This window comes from Furipterus horrens, unplaced genomic scaffold (genome assembly GCF_987537825.1).
Source record: "Furipterus horrens unplaced genomic scaffold, mFurHor1.1.pri manual_scaffold_6, whole genome shotgun sequence".
Taxonomy (NCBI): Eukaryota; Metazoa; Chordata; class Mammalia; order Chiroptera; family Furipteridae; genus Furipterus; species Furipterus horrens.
The window spans coordinates 182,410,414-182,426,516 of record NW_028327176.1 but is presented as its reverse complement, the minus strand read 5'-3'; the positions used below and the strand labels follow the sequence as shown (position 1 = coordinate 182,426,516).

The window sequence follows — 16,103 nt, the reverse complement described above, 5'->3', positions numbered from 1 at the left end:
GACTTGTCTACTCTGTTCACACTCAGCCAAGTCCAAAGTCAGCGTAGGGCAAATAAGGTTACTTTCCTAGGCCGGGCTGCTCTGGCCTTGTCCAGGGCCCAGAAGAGAGACATGTGGCACCAATTTGTGGCTTGAAATGATTCTGTGCACCATAAAATCTTAATGGTGCCCAAGAGCTTGCCCAGATCCTGGGAATAAGTAAATAATTGCATTGCATGCATGGAACCCATCACAATAAGAGCTGACCTCTCCAGATCCACCTCTTCCTCCAGCCTTCCTCCGAACTCTCCCCTCGTTATCCCTGACCTTGCCTTCTTTTCACAGTGGTTTTATTAAAATAATAATGTTAGAGGTTTCCACTGAGTAAAATGTGGGGATTTAGAGACCATGTGGCAGTGAGCCTAGCACTCTGTGGGGATCATTCCTCAGACTCTCGTGGATGTTAAACAGGGACTCCCAGCCACCGTGGCAGAGATGCTCATCTTTCTCCTTCAGGAATGTTTCTTTGTTCTTCTGGCGAGTTAACAACCAGTAGGTTGGAGGGTAAGTGAGCCAGTGTGTGCACTTGGGGAAAGAGTCCTCAAAAGTAAGCTATTTGGAAAGTTTTAAGTAAACATTTGTCAGACCTGGCTGTCAGCCTTTCAAGTCATTGTTTCTCTCTTTATTCCACTTCATCTGGGAGGTAACAAGGTCTTATTTTATAGAAAAGACCTCTCACTTATTTTTATTCTCTGCCTGCTTTTATAATCCTAGAAACATAGGTGGGGCAGTTGTAACTTGGAAATTTGTGCTGTTATCAGGAAAACCGGTAACTATGTAGTTATCACGCTGCTGTCAGATAATCAACGCAGGTGTTCCGTGGGTGGGGCGAGATGGGAAGTGGGCTGTGAGGCCTTAATTGGTGGTGGAGGTGGAGGTGGAAGTGGGTTAGGACTTGACCCTGGAAGCTATCTTATATTGTTTGTTGACACAGAGACCTGGCCATGTGGCCAGCTGTCAGGTGAGTCACAGACAGAAGCAGGACGAATCAATGTAGAAACAAATCCACGTGTCAGGAAGAGGTGTTACTGTCTGCCAACTCTCTCTCTCTACAGGGAGTAGAGAGCTGCTCCTTATGATTGACATTGTTATAAACTTTAAGATAGAAAACTGTGATAGAGACAAGCAGAAAATGAAATTTCAAATTCTGTGAAGAAAACCAAACTTACGAATGGCATCCATTTCAAGTATTGCTTGTTTGGCCTGAAAGAAAGAAAGAAAGAGAGAAAGTGTAGCTATAATTGCAATTACCTTTTTTGAGGGGATGTCTGCTTTAAACTACCGATCCTAATATGGGTCTTGTCCCATCCCAAAGTGGCTTTTGAAAAGCTTTTAAATAAACTCCTTCCTTCTTTTAGGCATAAACATATAATTCAAGGGATTTAAACAAATGAGTGCCCCCATGTGGGGGAGTAGATGCTGTGCAACGGGAGGGGGGCGGGCGGAGGGGGGGGGAGAGAGAGAGAGAGAGAGAGAGAGAGAGAGAGAGGTGGGAAGAGGAGTGAAGGGAGAGAAGAACTAGGAAACAGTACACCACACAGTTCCAAAACCTCGCTGGTCCTTACTGTCTGTGGGTCAGCTTATTATAAAATGTAGATTCCTGCTACCCAACCCTGAATTACTGACTCAACCCCCATCCACCGAACCATCTGCGCAACTCGTCTTCCCATGTCCCTTCAGAAGGGCTGCAGGGAGTTTTCTGTTTTCCTCCTTCCAAATGCTAGGAGAATATCACCAGCGAACTCTCCTGGCTCCCTACAGCCCCCCGCACCTCCCATCTTTTGTGTGCACCCTAGAATCTCCCAGAAAGGGGGACAGGGCTGTGGTGTGGGGGAAGGGCTCTGAAGGACCTGGTTTGTGACCCCTGCTCTGGCACTTAACGAGCTGGGTGCTCTCCTCATCCCAAGGCAGTCTCAGGACCTACCTTCCAGAGCTGCTCCTAGAACCAAAAGGTAGGCATGCAACTCCTCCCCAGGGAAGGGGCCTGATAATCTTGACTTTCACTTCCTCTCCACATAGTTTTCCCCACCTCAACCTCAGCCTTCTGGAGTTTAATGCTTTGAGGCTTTTAAAAATTGTTATTGTTGTCCTATGTTATTAATGTTTTGGGGAACATGAAAAGATAAGATAATTACCCTAACTGCTCAAGGATTAAAAAAAGAAAAATATTAGGTTGGGTAGCCTTTCTTGCTTCTTCAATGTAATTTTCATTTTTCAAGGGTAATGAAACTGAACCTACAAACATTATGCTAAAAATAACTTTAGGAGTTATTTTACTTGTTTTTTGCCACAATCTGTGACATCACAGTAAAAATATTTAGACTAAGAAGTAATCATTTTGTTTAACAGAATGGGTAAAAAGGAAGCCTTGATTCAGTTAGTTCAATTTCTGTGAAGTGCATTTACAGAACCATGTGAATATATAAAATGGCAAAGTCTCTACCTTTGCCTTTATTCTCAGTTCATCCGGCTAAGAGTTAGCTTACACACCACGTATGTGAACAGGCCACATGACTAAATATTTCCAAGAAACTTTCAGGCATCTATAAACTTGACTTCAAAGTGCTATTCCCATATTTTCCACTAGGAGGCAGCCAGCGACCATCACTAAATTAAAGGACTGGCGGGAGGTTAGGAAGAACTACCGCTGTGTTAGCATTATTAAGACCGAGAGTGCATTTTCTGATTATTTAAAAAATTCTCCATTATGCATTTCCTTTCTTCAATAGGAATAAATATATTTTGATAGATTTAAGAAAAAAAAATTAAGAAATAATCAAGAAAAGAAGTGAAAATCCAAATTAATAATCTGCTTAAATAAGCTAGAAAATTATTATAACATTCCAGTGGATCCGTCGGCAGCCGTCCGTCTCGAGAGACGATGGTGTAGCTTCTTAAGAGTCTATCTGCACCGCCGAGAATGGCTGTGCAGTCCAACTCGGGAGTGACACGGTATCTGTCTCCTCCGTGTTGAATCGACATCTTGCGATGTCGCTGGAGTGTCCTCTCCAGTGAAGCTGAAGCTACAGAGCCCGGGCAGGGTGATATGGAGGGTCTGCTGTTGCCCATGCAGCAGACCCCCCCTCTCTTCGCAGCTGAAGGGTCCAAGGGAAAGACGGAGTCAATACAGCTTGGCTTCAGGTGCGCCGCAAGAGTTGCCGGTGTTGACTACAACGTCAAACCGCCTTAGGGACTCCGGCTCCGGATTTTCTGTCGGGGTTTACTCCCTTAGCCTTTCCCCTGAAGAGGTATGCCGCAAGGCAGCGGAGGTTTTTTGGAGTCAGAGTTTTCCTTCTCTGATGTGCCCTGACTGGAAGATCGAACCAGCGACACTTAGCTCGCAGGCCGACGCTCAATCCACTGAGCCAAACCAGCCAGGGTTTTCCAGTGGATAAAGTATATTAAATAAGTGTGTTTTCATTGCCACTGGAAACCAAGCAGTGAAGGCTGGCTCTCTGGGGCCAGACAGACCATGTCCTAGCCGTATAAACTTGGGCCATTTGCTTCAAGTCGCTGAGCCTCTCTGTTTTGATTTCTCTGAAGTGGGGAGAATTAAGGCCTTTCTCAGAAGGCGTTTTACACAGCGTGAAATAAGAATATGAAGTACTTAGCACAGTGCATGTGTGTTCAAGGAGGTGTAGCCGAAAAGCATTAGATTCTAAAGGGACCAGGAAGTTGGCTAAGAAGTCCAATTCTACGGTGACCATTTTAACACATACAGGGAAAACTGCCTGGAATACACACACCTGGCGTGGGAGGAGGAGGACAGGTATGTAGGCTAGTCTTGTTTGGTAATGACCTATAATTGCCTCTTAGAATCCCTTTGGTAGTTCTGAATCTCCAGCAGACAGGTAAACAAGAGGTGGGGCATATCAAAGACACTCCGCCATTGCTCAGAAGGGCACTCCGAGGCCCAGGCCAGCCAACAAGTGACTACCCCAGAAGAAAATGCCGTCACCTCTCCGCATGAACTCCCTGCCATCTCGAAACACCTGATGAAATGAGACTCACGCCTCAGTGGAAGCACACACCCGTGGCACATTCATTTCCTGGGCACCAAACCATGGCTGACAGCCCCAGAGAAGGTGCTGCAAATGCTTTTCGAAATACACAAGGAGCCGCATAGACGCTCGTGTCTGAGAAATCTCAGTTCTCCTCATTTCCCATCCAGTTCTACTCTCATGATCATCATCCCCCTCTCGGCCCCGCTTCACTCCTCCCCGCCCCAGCACGGACCACTTCACCGTCCACGCTCCACCCCGACCCCAGCTCCCTGCCACACCATCCCTGGTGACCTTTTCCTCCACTCCGGAGCAGCAGCGCCCAGTCACAGCTGCCCCCAGGACCTCCTGTCACGCAGAGCTGCCCTACCTCCACAGCAGCTTCCTTCTCCACCTCCAGATCTCTGTATTCCACCTCCCCGCCTCTAACTCCTGCTGAACCAGTTCTCTGACTGTACAAGACCACGCACCCCCCCGCCCCGTGCCTATTTTCCTACCTGGTTTCACGCTCTGCTCAGCCTGGAAATCCTGTTCAGTTGCTGCCATGGGTGCTGATGAGCACCGCACCGGTCCTGTGAACCTTCCCTCTCACCAATCCCCACCTTGGGGGAACCCACGTGCACCGTGGTTCCTCAACACTAGCTTCTGAGTTGCTGAGTAGATTGGAAAACGGCCCCACCCCGCGGGTTCATCGTGGCCAGCTTCGGCTGGGTTGTGGATGCCCTTTCACAGGTTATTATAGTTGTCCTGACTGACAGGCTGGACCATTTTCTTCAACAAGTGTTCTCAACCTTCCCACGTTCAACCCCATCTTTGCTTCCCTCGTCCAGGAGATGACATTACCACTGACTTCAGTGACATCGAACCCTTGATCTTCCTTCAGATGCACCTCAACGCCTCTCTATCCTCCCTCATCTGTCTTCTCTCTCAGCCCAGGAAAGATGTTTCTGACCCTTTCCAAAACGGACGCCTAGACCTGTGCTTTTGGTCCCCTCCTGCCACATCCCCAGGGTCACACTCCAAGGAGCATCCCTCCTCTTGTCCTTCCCTCCTCCTGTCTCCCTGTCTTCTTCCCCTCTGTTGACTTATGTCCCTGGCATCCCTCACCCACAAAAAGTGTCTTGCTTTGATTTTACCTCTCCTCAAACTACCACCTTTTGTCTTTTCTGAGCTCTGTTTAAAAAAGAAAAGCCCACACTCAGTTTCTCTTCAACCCACTACAATCCCTCCCTTGTCCCTTAGCGGACAAAGCTGATATCTACTTTTCTGTCCAGATCTGTTTTGACCTCTGCAGCATTGCAGGCTGTTACTTCGCTCCCTCTCTTGGAGATCCTTTCCTTCCTTGGCTACCATACCTTTCTGCGTGGTTTTCTTACTCCCTCATTGCTACCCTTCTTTGGTCGTCCTCCAAAGCCCCCACCGTGCTGCAGGTGACTTAGATATTGGGATTCCCAAGGGTTCTTCCTTTAGACGTTTGGCTGGGCTCGCCTATCAATTCCCAGGGCTGTACGTAGTCTGGGTGGGGAGAGCCTCCAGGTCCACAGCTTCCAAGGCCTGAATTTCCACCTGTAGTGGACCTACCCCTGCACACGTATCCGTGCTCTGCCTTCTTGCTCCCGCCCCACCGGCTCCTCCCCTTTGCAGCCTATCTTGGAAACCACAGCACCATCCTCTTGGCCCAACTCCTGACTCATCCTTGACTTTTATTTCTCCATCTCCTCATGCGCTGAGTGGACAAAACTCTGTTCCTTCTGCCTCTGCTCCCCACCCCACCCCATATGCTGTGGCTCCCTGGCAGTGCCCCTCGTCTCTTTTCTAGACTATTGTGGTGGCTTATTAATTCCTCTCCTGCCTCCAGTCCCACTCCTCCCACTCACTGTCACACTTCCCAAAGTTACGCTCTCGGAACACGGGGCAAACCGTGCCATACCGTTCTTCCAAAGCCTTCCGGAGTTTCCCACCATCAACACGACCCAGACGCCTTGGTTGTGTGGGGTCAAAGCCCTTCGCAGCCCAGCCGACAGCCTTCCACTTCTCCAGCCTCACCTCCAACTCCATCTCCCGAGGACTCAGCCCTTCCATCTTAGTTTTGTCTATACTGTTCCCTCAGCTTGGTTTTCCTTTTCCATTTCCTCCACTTAATAAAGATATTCCTCATCCTCATCCTTCAAAACACTGAAAGGCATTTTCCTTCCTCTCCCCACTCAACTGTAATCGAACACTTTCCTCTTCCACAACACTTGGTTTATACCTTTATTAATTCATCACGTTTAGCAAATAGTTCAGCAATGTCGGGCTAGCTCCCGGGTCTACACGTCCTGTCCTGGCTGAGTCTGGGTCTGGGTTCCCACGCACTAAGCCAGCTTCATGCACCGGAGGTCCCTGGTACACCTTTGGATGATTCTCCTAACTCTCTTTATTTTCCATTCGTGCTCTAGAAACTTACTTGTAGTCTTTTCCTTATTTTTCCTTCTTTCAAGCCCCAGAGGAACAACAACAACAACAGTAATTATTTAAAAAGAAACCTCTCCCTATATGTGAACCCTCGCAGTGTAAATGGCTGGTTGAGTCAGTGTCTGATGGATCCTCTCCACTTTCTTTTATGTTGAAGGAGAGTGTTTATTTCTGCCAGGCTGCCTCTCTCTCTGGGACCCGAGTTTCCTTACATGTTGCTGTTTGTCGGCCTCGTGGTCTTACCTTTGCTGGAATCTTGGCCGCATGATTCTCCAGGATCAGCCTCTTCAGGTGCAGAACCCAAAGGCGTTTGTCTTGCTGCGACTTTGCCTACAAGAAGGAGATTTGGACAGTCAGACAAGTCCCACCTCCACCACCACCGATTCTGGCGCTCCCCTAACCCTCTGACAGGATGGAAAACACACCGTGTGGCCAGAAAGCTCTAGAAAGGCTGCCTGGCACAGGGAGACTGGGCCCTGCAGGCAGGCGGGGACCCGGCCCTTACCTGAACTGTGTGCTGCAGCTTGGGGTTCTTGTAGTGGAAGACGCTGAAGCTGAGAGGCTCCTTGGGGATCACTTCCACCAGCATGAGGTTGCCACACTGAGCGGAGAACAGAGATAGGGTGAGCTTGCGTGGAAGAGGACGCGACAGGCCACTGAAGTCCTTGCCCGTGACCAACATTCGGACCTACCAGGATGTGAGCTTTGTATGTAAACGTGTCGTCTCTCTTCTTTGTGATGAGAAGCAGCTTGTCAAAGAGGAAGAGGGTCCGCTCATTCTTGGCCCGCTGGAGGCGGAAGGTTCCTTCGAGCACCAGTTCCCCATAGCTGGTCAGGTCTGGCCCCTTCCAGTTAGTGAGCAAACTCTGTATCTCCTGCAAAAAATGAACGTTTCATGTGATGACACAGGAGGTGGGGAGGCAAGGTGGCGAGGACACGGTGGCCCCTTTCTTGAGCATCAAGAACGGCATCTAAATACTTATGACAGGGTCCAATGGATCTATGCGGAATCTATGGTGTCTATGATCCATGACATTAATCTACATTTATGGGCAGGGTCATTTAAGAGTTAACAGAAGTGAATCAAGTGGTTAGTTGCTGAGTTGCCCATTACTTATTTCCATTCCTAGATAATCCCCCTCCTATAGCTGGCTACGTAAAGAGGCCATTGGTATGTGACCTTCTCAGATAGGCATCCTGCCCTTGACTTTCTCGCCCCGTCTTCTGAACAAAAGCCTTCAGAGCTATTGACCTGGATAACTTCTTCCAGAAACTGAAGTCCATACCACATATCAGTATCTCAAAACTAAAGTCTGTGGAAAATCATACAAGATACATTATGTCAGAAATTTCCTGATATTAATCCCACTTAGAGAAAAGAATTGAACATTTCTTCACTGTGTTTTGAATGGAACCTGATAAATATAAATTGATAACATGACTTTGAAGTTTCTTTGGGATTTACAGTACCTCCGTATCAATATTTTTTAAGGAAGCTGAATTTATGACTTTGAAAAATGAAAATGTTCATAAACAGTATCTAATTAAGCAGCTACAAGACAACCAAAGGACACTTCTTTGGTGGAAAGTGGAAATGGCTAGGAGTGGGGACGAGTCTGAGCCAGAGGCTGATTTAGCAGTGTCTTCAGAATGCCAAACAGATTTGTAAGGTATGAAACACCAGTCATTTAGCCATTTTTGGAAATGCAACAGACACTATGTCTGACATCAGGTCAGCAAAACATTTTAATGATAAAGCTTAAAACCTTTTCTTCCTGCTACAAAAAACAGACATGGCCTGGGAGATTAGAACATTGCCTTCCTTTGATTTTCAATAGTCAATTGCATCATATCACACTCTGGCTCCGTATCAATGAAACCTAGAATTTTGTTTGCAATTATGGACCAAATAATGTATCTTTTATTCCTGCGTCAGGCATAGGTGTTCTGCCGGACCTGAAGTCACACTGGGCTTTTATGTCTCACTCTAGGGACAACCCGGAGCCTGGCATTAACCCCTGGGCCCACATGACCTTTTGTTTTTAAACAGAATCTATCTTCTGAGATGCCCAGGACATGACCACAGGCTCAGCATCTATCAGAGTTTTCAGGGATTTAAGGCTCAAAATGTTGGTGCTGGATGGAACCTTAGCAAGCCCTCGTCTGTCTTATTTTAAAAGTGAGGAATCTAAAATGAAGCAGTGGGACTCATCCCAAATGAAATGCAAAGGACCTGGCTCCAGATTTAGCTCTCCTTCCTCTGAGCCCCCTGTCCCAATACCACACGTATGCCACTTTGTGACTTTGCATGAACAAATGACAGAGTAAGAGAAGTTAACAAACAAGACAAAATTCCTTTAAACAGCTTAGAGAAAGTTGCTTTCAACAAGAATTACTTCTTTGTAATTGACATAAGGCCTTCGGAGACTCAAAATTTTAACTTGGGTCATGGCAGGGGCTATGCGAAAACTACTGGTTTAAAAGTGACCAGGGGACTTTCTCTTAAAGACCACATCAAACATCGATTGGCATTATTGGTGTCCTGCTTTTTCTGCAGGACTCCGATGAAGGCCATGAAGGAAGTGCCATCCTCGAGCAGCTTGAATATTTGATTTAGGAAAAGGTAAGAAGTCTGAGCACCGGCAGCACCACCGGGCGCAGCCATCTCGGGGGCTCACCTGCAGCCGGACTGCGTGCTCATGTTTCCGCTTCATGTCATTGATGTGCCAGGCGACGCGCTGCATCGTGTCTATAGCATCAAGCACCACGTCATAGCCCTCTGTGTCCTTGTCAAGGTGATTTTCTATTTCCTTGGGGGGAAAAAAAAAACTAGCTGTTTTCTATGTGTTCCCCATTTACTGAATGAAACAAATGGTGATTTCCTCATATTTTATTTTGGCTTATTTACTTACACACCACTATCATTCTTTTTCTAACATTTCTTTTTTCAAAAAAATATTTTAGTTATTTATTTTTAGAGAGAGGGGAACAGAGGGAGAAAGAGAGGGAGAGATAGATCAGTGTGTGGTTGCCTCTTGTGTGCTCCCAACTGGGGACCTGGCCCACAACCCAGGCATGTGCCCTGACTGGGAATCGAACCGGCGACCTTTTGGTTTGCAGGCTGGTGCTCACCCCTCTGAGCCACAGCAGCCAGGACACCACCATCATTCTTTAAGATGTTGAGATAACTTACCAGAAACACCTACAACAAAATGGTAGGAGAGGAAAGAAAATGGAGCTGGGAAAAATAGAAGTGGGTTAGGAGTTCATGACAAAGAGACTAAAACCTGCATACCGGTCATCGAGCCTCAGAGAGATAGTATAGTTATTATAATAGACATAAGAATACATATTATAGTTGGAGATTTCTGAGCTTACTGGTGGCCATGGTAATACGGCTCTCACTCCTACGAGATGGAAAATGGACTTACTATTTTTCTCCCACAGAAAGGAGAATGTCTCAAACAGGACTTAATGCATAACAGACTTGAAAATAGAATAGACATTATTTAAAAAAAAACAAAACCACACACACCTCTATAGCAAGTGCATGTTCATGTAGTCAAGGCTGTAAAGCCCAAATGAAGCCCACCAAAGAACATCCTTCAGGGTGTGGAGGAAGGTCTCCTGGTTCAAGCACTCACACTTAGCCTTGCACTGGGGTTCCACGATCCCAGGGAGAGGAGAAAGGGATGCAATCTCTGCTCTAATTCTTCCAGGATACAAGACACATGTCCCTGGAATCCTCCAGAGTGTAAGGACAGGGACTATTGCAGAGTTCCTTTAACCCTTTATTTTCACAACAGTGCCCACCAGAGAGCTGGGTTCTCAATAAAGGCTCATTAAATCGAAGCTATCTCTTCTTAAAACAAAAACAATGTAAATGTAACTATGTAAAACAATAAGAAGATATTATAGTCCATTAGATCATTTCCGTGACATTCCTCATGCATATTCATTAAGCTAAAGAAGGGAGGTTGAATCTTATGGTATAACATATGAAGATTAGCTCTATTATTTTATAGTCATACTTTATAAATCTTTACTTTTACTGAGTGTTCAAGTTTTCTATCCAGTTAGAAACTGGAAGGGAATTTGCATTTTCTTTCACGCTCAGAAAGGGCCTATAAAACTGTATCACCAAACTAACAACTCCCAGGTAAGCTCAAGATCAACAGCAAAGCCCTGGCTGGTTGGCTCAGTTAGTTGGAGCATCATCCCATGCACCAAAAGGCTGCAGGTTCAATCCCCAGTTGGGGCGCATATGGGAGGCAACTGGTTAATGTTTCTCTTTCTTCCCCCTTCCTCTCTCTCTTAAAATCAATTTTAAAAAATCCATATCCTTGGGTGAGGATAAAAAAAGTATTTTTAAAAAGATCAACAGTAAAGTTAAAGAAGTACTAATTTCTTATTTTAGTCTGAAAGGTAATCCTGTTCATCAACAGACTCAGGAGTACAGAGTGTATTCTTGTGGGGATCTTCATGGATGGCTTCACAACTTTGAAGTGATGTGAATAACATAGAAGGAACACTCTAAATAAACAATAAAAGCGAAAATACTTCAAAGGCAACCAGAAGTTAGTTTTAGATTAATCTAACCACTGTTCTTCCCTTTTTCTTCATTACCATCTGTTATAGACTGACTGTGTCTGCCCCCAAATTCATATGTTGAAATCCTAACCCTTAATGTGCTGGTTTTTGGGGGGTGATTAGGTCAAGTGGGTGGAGCTCTTACAGGGTCAGTGCCCTTAGAGAAGAGACCCCTGGGAACTCTCTTGCTTCTTTAATTCAGGCAAGAAAACAAGGAGATGTCAAGTCTGCAGCCCAGAGAGGGGCTCTCACCGGAACACAACCATGCAGCCCCCTGATTTTGGGCTCCCAGAAACCGTGAGAAATAAACGTTTTTGCTGAAGCCACCAAGTCTATGGTACTTTGTTATCAACCCAGACTGACTAAGACACTAGCTCTTAATTTAGAGAGTAAGGGCTGATTTTCCTATCAATTAACTTTTCATAAGGATCACGACTTGCTATACCTGACATGCTTATGCCACTGAGACCTTAGACGCTTCTTTCTTACTGCCTAGAAGGCCATTCTTAAGAGATCATTGGGACATACTAGTCTTAGATGTCATATTAGCAGAGTCCAGCAGTGATCAATCTTGCGACAGGTATTATTTATTTAAGAATTATTTGGACAGTGATTTAGCAAATTAATCCCACTAACCTAAAAAGCTGTTAGTATCAATTTAACAGTTAAAATGCTATCCTTGATGTGTCTTCACAGGACACAAGGTTTTCCAAAGATGAGCCACCTAGGTAAACAGACAAAGCTGAGAAACTTCTGGTAAACTTGTAATGTAAAGGTTCTGAAAAGTTTAAATGTTTGTGAACTGAGCAATCCTGGAATGACTGTCCAACTTAGAAACCTGAAATCATTTAAAAAGACATGTTGATACAGAGAGGAACTCTGGATTAAAATCCCTTTTCTATTATTTATTTATTATTTTAATTTCATTATTATTATTATTTTTGATTGCCTGTGAGCCACAGTGCACATGGACGATTTATAGGATTGGAACCCAGGCAGCCTTGCCCGGAGCCCAGCCCCTAACCACTGTGCTATACTGTCTTTCTCCTATTGCACAGGCCATCCAATCCTACCTACAGAATGAAAGTTACGTTCAACAAAACTTTTCCCCCATTTTTATCCACTTCCTTAGATGATAAGAAATGAGAATATGAGTGCTGCATCTACCTTTGTTGCTGAAGCCTCCTTGAATTTGGCCCAAATAGTGGGAAACGACATAAAGAAAAGATACCCTGAAGCGATGCTAAGCCCAGCTCAGAGATCATTCATCACACGGCTCACCTGTCTCCTCCCCTTTCAGCCCCTTCTCTTTGCTCCTACAAAAGCCGATCTGTGACAAATCGCTCTCCCTCCCAACTGCCTACTGAATCTGGGCTCGTGGAAATAAAATAAAACATAAAAAACCTGTTTTTCATTAAGATGATAGCTCCCTGCCTGAAACTGTCTCCGCCCAGAGTGAGGTGCTCCTGAGCCCTCTCCAAATCAGAGCTAAAATGAACCGTTACTGGAGCCGTGAAAGGGCTGCGGGCCTCGAACATAAATATCTCTAATTCCTCAAAGCAGATTAGTCAGTTGTAAAGTATGAGTGTGGAAAACGTTTCCATATGTCCGCAGCCTTTTCTGATCTTTTTTCCCCTAAACCTAATATATACACACTTAATCCCCATCCTCTGGAAAGAACTCGAGCGCAGGCAGAAACTTACATGCAAAAGGAGGTGATACTTGAGAATCCGCTGAACAGGCTTCAAGAGATAGGACCCCAGAGGCAGTGAGCGTTTCAAAGTTTCCTGACGCTCCCTGAAGAATTTGGCCAGGGTCTTGTTCCTCATGCACTCTGTTAACACAGCCACAGATCTGCAAGAAGAATGACTATTGTTATTGTAATGCTTAACATGGCTATTCAAGTTTTAGGTGCATGTAGGTGTAAATGCCCTAAAACAGGTAGGGAAGCAACCCGGCTATAGCTAGACAAGGAGGCCTCTGGGTAAGTTAGACAAAGGTGTCCCTCCAGGGGAGTTAATTAGCAAAAGGCACTCTAACCCGGGATGACAGTGTTCCTTCCTTCCAGGGATTCGGCCCCTAGAAGGATATGTGGCCTAGAAAAGGGGGTTCCCTTGGCTGTTAGTCCCCAGCTGTGCCCACCTGGGTGTCTTTGTACAGTGCTCAAACCACACAGCTGGAGTCAGTGTCCACCGGTTAGACTGCAAGGAGGAGGCACTTTGTACTAAGAAAAAGGAGCCCCTTCTTGTCACCCCTTCTTGTCACCCCTTCTGCTGTTGTCTTTGTATAATACACAAACTGCAGGACATTACGTGCAGGTCTTCAGAGACCTTGTCCTGAAGGTCAACTTCCCTTTGAGAATCTTTGAACAGATCCCTCTTTCCACCTCTAAGTGGCTCTACTACTTATTCTAAAGACAGCTTCTGAAACAGCTGGATAGTGTTGCTCCTTACGGAGTGTATTAGAAAAGAGGGTCAGAATGCCTTCTCTCTCCCAGCTCCCCAAAGGTAATAAGCATGGCCCCCCAGCATCCTAGGAGAATGGCTGAAACAATGCTCAGATTGTATACATAAAGCGAGCTAGTGGGCTTGTGTAGCCACACATAAATTGAAACTTTAGGAAGCAGGTGGCAGTAATTTTTCCCCAAGTCAGTAATCTGTTTTCAGGATTCATTGAGAAGATCAGAGAGAGCCAAACAACAAAATAAAACTCCTAGAAAGGAAGTACAACGCAGGTCTCCTAATTAAGCTCTTAGAATCCCTTTGGAGCCCATCTGCTTTGAGAAATATCTATTCACACGGGTTTATTTCCCCCCTAACCTGAGATTTCAATACTGTTTTTCACTCTGTAACCAAGAACCTTTTGTCAGGTTCTTCAGAGTCAGGATCAGCTGCTCAGTAGCCACGGGCCACCTGCGGGCTGCAGCTCCTGTCCAAAGGTAAGAAACCTGCCACGGTCCTGAGCACCCTGAACTCCGGATTCAGGGCATGAGGCGACATCTGAGGACAACGACCTAACTGGGTCTGGGCCCCTCCCGGGGGGAACGGGGCGGCCTTGCGTCTCCTCACAGAGAAACCACTGGGGCGTGACTGGTATGAAGAAGGTGGACATCTGTCAAGCTGTGCTGGCGACATTTAATATCACCAGCCTGCATCTGAAGGGGGAAGAAAAGTTGTCAGATGGGCTGGAACACCTGCCTTCTTGGCTTAAGACAGGAAAGGAAGCTTTGGGCTTCAGGAGCAAACTGGAGACAAGGGAACGAGAGGAAAAAATCTTCTATGAATATGGAAACCACAGAATTGGACAAGAAGTGGACATGCCTGTTTCACTGAAAATGTCTTTTGAAAAATTTTGTTATGAGAATGTCTTTCAAGTATCTCTAACACATTTTTTTCCTTCCTCATGTCAGATTCAAAATAAAAAGTCACTTCCTCCAAGAAAGTGTCCTTAACATTCTTCACGGGGACTTACTACTCCTTTATCTCGATATCTTTTGCTTCTGTTGTGCATTACTGAGTTCGTACTATATTAATCTGTATTTATTAATTTGATCGTCTCTAACTCGCTCTTTATTACCCCTCACTTATAGCGGGTATTAGGTTCCGGACCCCCCCACCCCCCGTGAAGTAGGAACCTTACATTTATTCTACACTCTTAAATCTACGTAACTTTAACAACATATGTATACAGTACCACAAAATCCCGCGATATAGCGAAAAATCTGTGATAAATAATTAAATATAATATTTTTTTAAATCTCGCAGTAAGTGAACCGCAATATAGCGAGGGACTACTGTATTCCACTACTGCTATCAGTTGGGTCCTGGCCCTCACAAGGATATAAACTGCTAGAAGGCAAGGGATGTAGTTCCCACTTCTCATCAACATGCACCAAGCTTGGGACCAGGCTCCATCAATGACAGGCTCTTAAAAATGTTCCGGCACAAACGATCTTGCCTTTCCCCAACCCGGAAAAAAGAAGCCCAGTGTATAAAAAGGTGCCTTTACATTGTACTCTCCATTCTTATTACTAACTCAGGAAAATCTTAATATAAACTTCGGAAACTGCAAATTCAGAAGATCTTTCTTCAAATGGCCTGTGTGTAATGAGATTGATGCAGCTATCAGCTCCCAAGAAGCCCTTCAGGTGCCCCAGAGACCCATCATCAGGTCCAGAGCTTGGTGGATTCCACAGAGTCTAAGTGTCGTTTCTTTTCCCTCAGGAAGAGGGTGAGCTGTTGCTCCCTGATAGCCCTGCCTGAGGGTGTGGGTCGGTTCTGGCTTTCAGCGTAAGCCCCAGGGATTTATTCCGTGGGGCATCCTACAACTTCCTGGTGTCCTCTGCAGAGCTGTGGACACTTCAGGGGAGAACATTGCTTAAGTGAAACTGTGAACTAGGGGTGGGTCTACAGATGGGCAGATGTGACGAGTGTACTAATTTGTAGGTAACTGTTTTGTTTTGTTTTGTTTTTAGAGAAACCCGGGGTAAGTATGGTTGGCCACCAACCAAATAAATCACTACATCCCCACATCCTGACCGATGCCTAGAGGAGGAGACTAAAGTCCCCCAGTGGAAGGTGTCCTGCCATCAGAAAGACCCAGCCCCTGACCCTGTACCTTTTAATCTACGCTAGCTTTCTGGGGCCACTTGTGCAAGGGTCCAATTTGTTCTTCCCATTGCAGCACCATTAGGGGCTCAGCCTGCTGCTTCTCTTCCAGGTGGGGCCCGCCACCCATGTGATCCTCAGGGACATGTCTCTCCCATGACTGGCCGAGAGCATATAGAATCTTCCCAGCTCTCATCTTCCCGGCTGGGATAACAGCTCAAGGATCATGGGGGAGACTGACCACGAAAAGGCATTGGGACTGGGCATGGGGTGCAGATCAAAAAGCTCCAGAAACCTTACAAGGATCTAGTAGTATGAGGTGTGAGGCTGGAGAGTCCTCGCGGGGCCACGCATCAGCTATGTGACCCGTGTAAAGTCAGTAAACCTACTGGAGCCTCATTACTTCATCCAC

General features: G+C 45.9%; 1 protein-coding gene across 2 annotated transcripts in view; it reads right to left on the bottom strand.

Annotated features, from left to right (window-relative positions):
* Window positions 1-16,103, bottom strand: part of PLEKHG1 (pleckstrin homology and RhoGEF domain containing G1) — a 128,881-nt gene that overhangs the window by 18,049 nt on the left and 94,729 nt on the right. For both annotated transcript variants that reach the window (XM_090279976.1, XM_090279975.1), the window contains exons 6-11: window positions 12,788-12,938; window positions 9,173-9,304; window positions 7,187-7,369; window positions 7,000-7,095; window positions 6,738-6,824; window positions 1,209-1,242 (exon numbers count right to left, since the gene is read on the bottom strand). In XM_090279976.1, coding sequence (XP_090136102.1) covers window positions 1,209-1,242; window positions 6,738-6,824; window positions 7,000-7,095; window positions 7,187-7,369; window positions 9,173-9,304; window positions 12,788-12,938 — 683 coding nt within the window. The remainder of the gene's footprint in view (window positions 1-1,208; window positions 1,243-6,737; window positions 6,825-6,999; window positions 7,096-7,186; window positions 7,370-9,172; window positions 9,305-12,787; window positions 12,939-16,103) is intronic.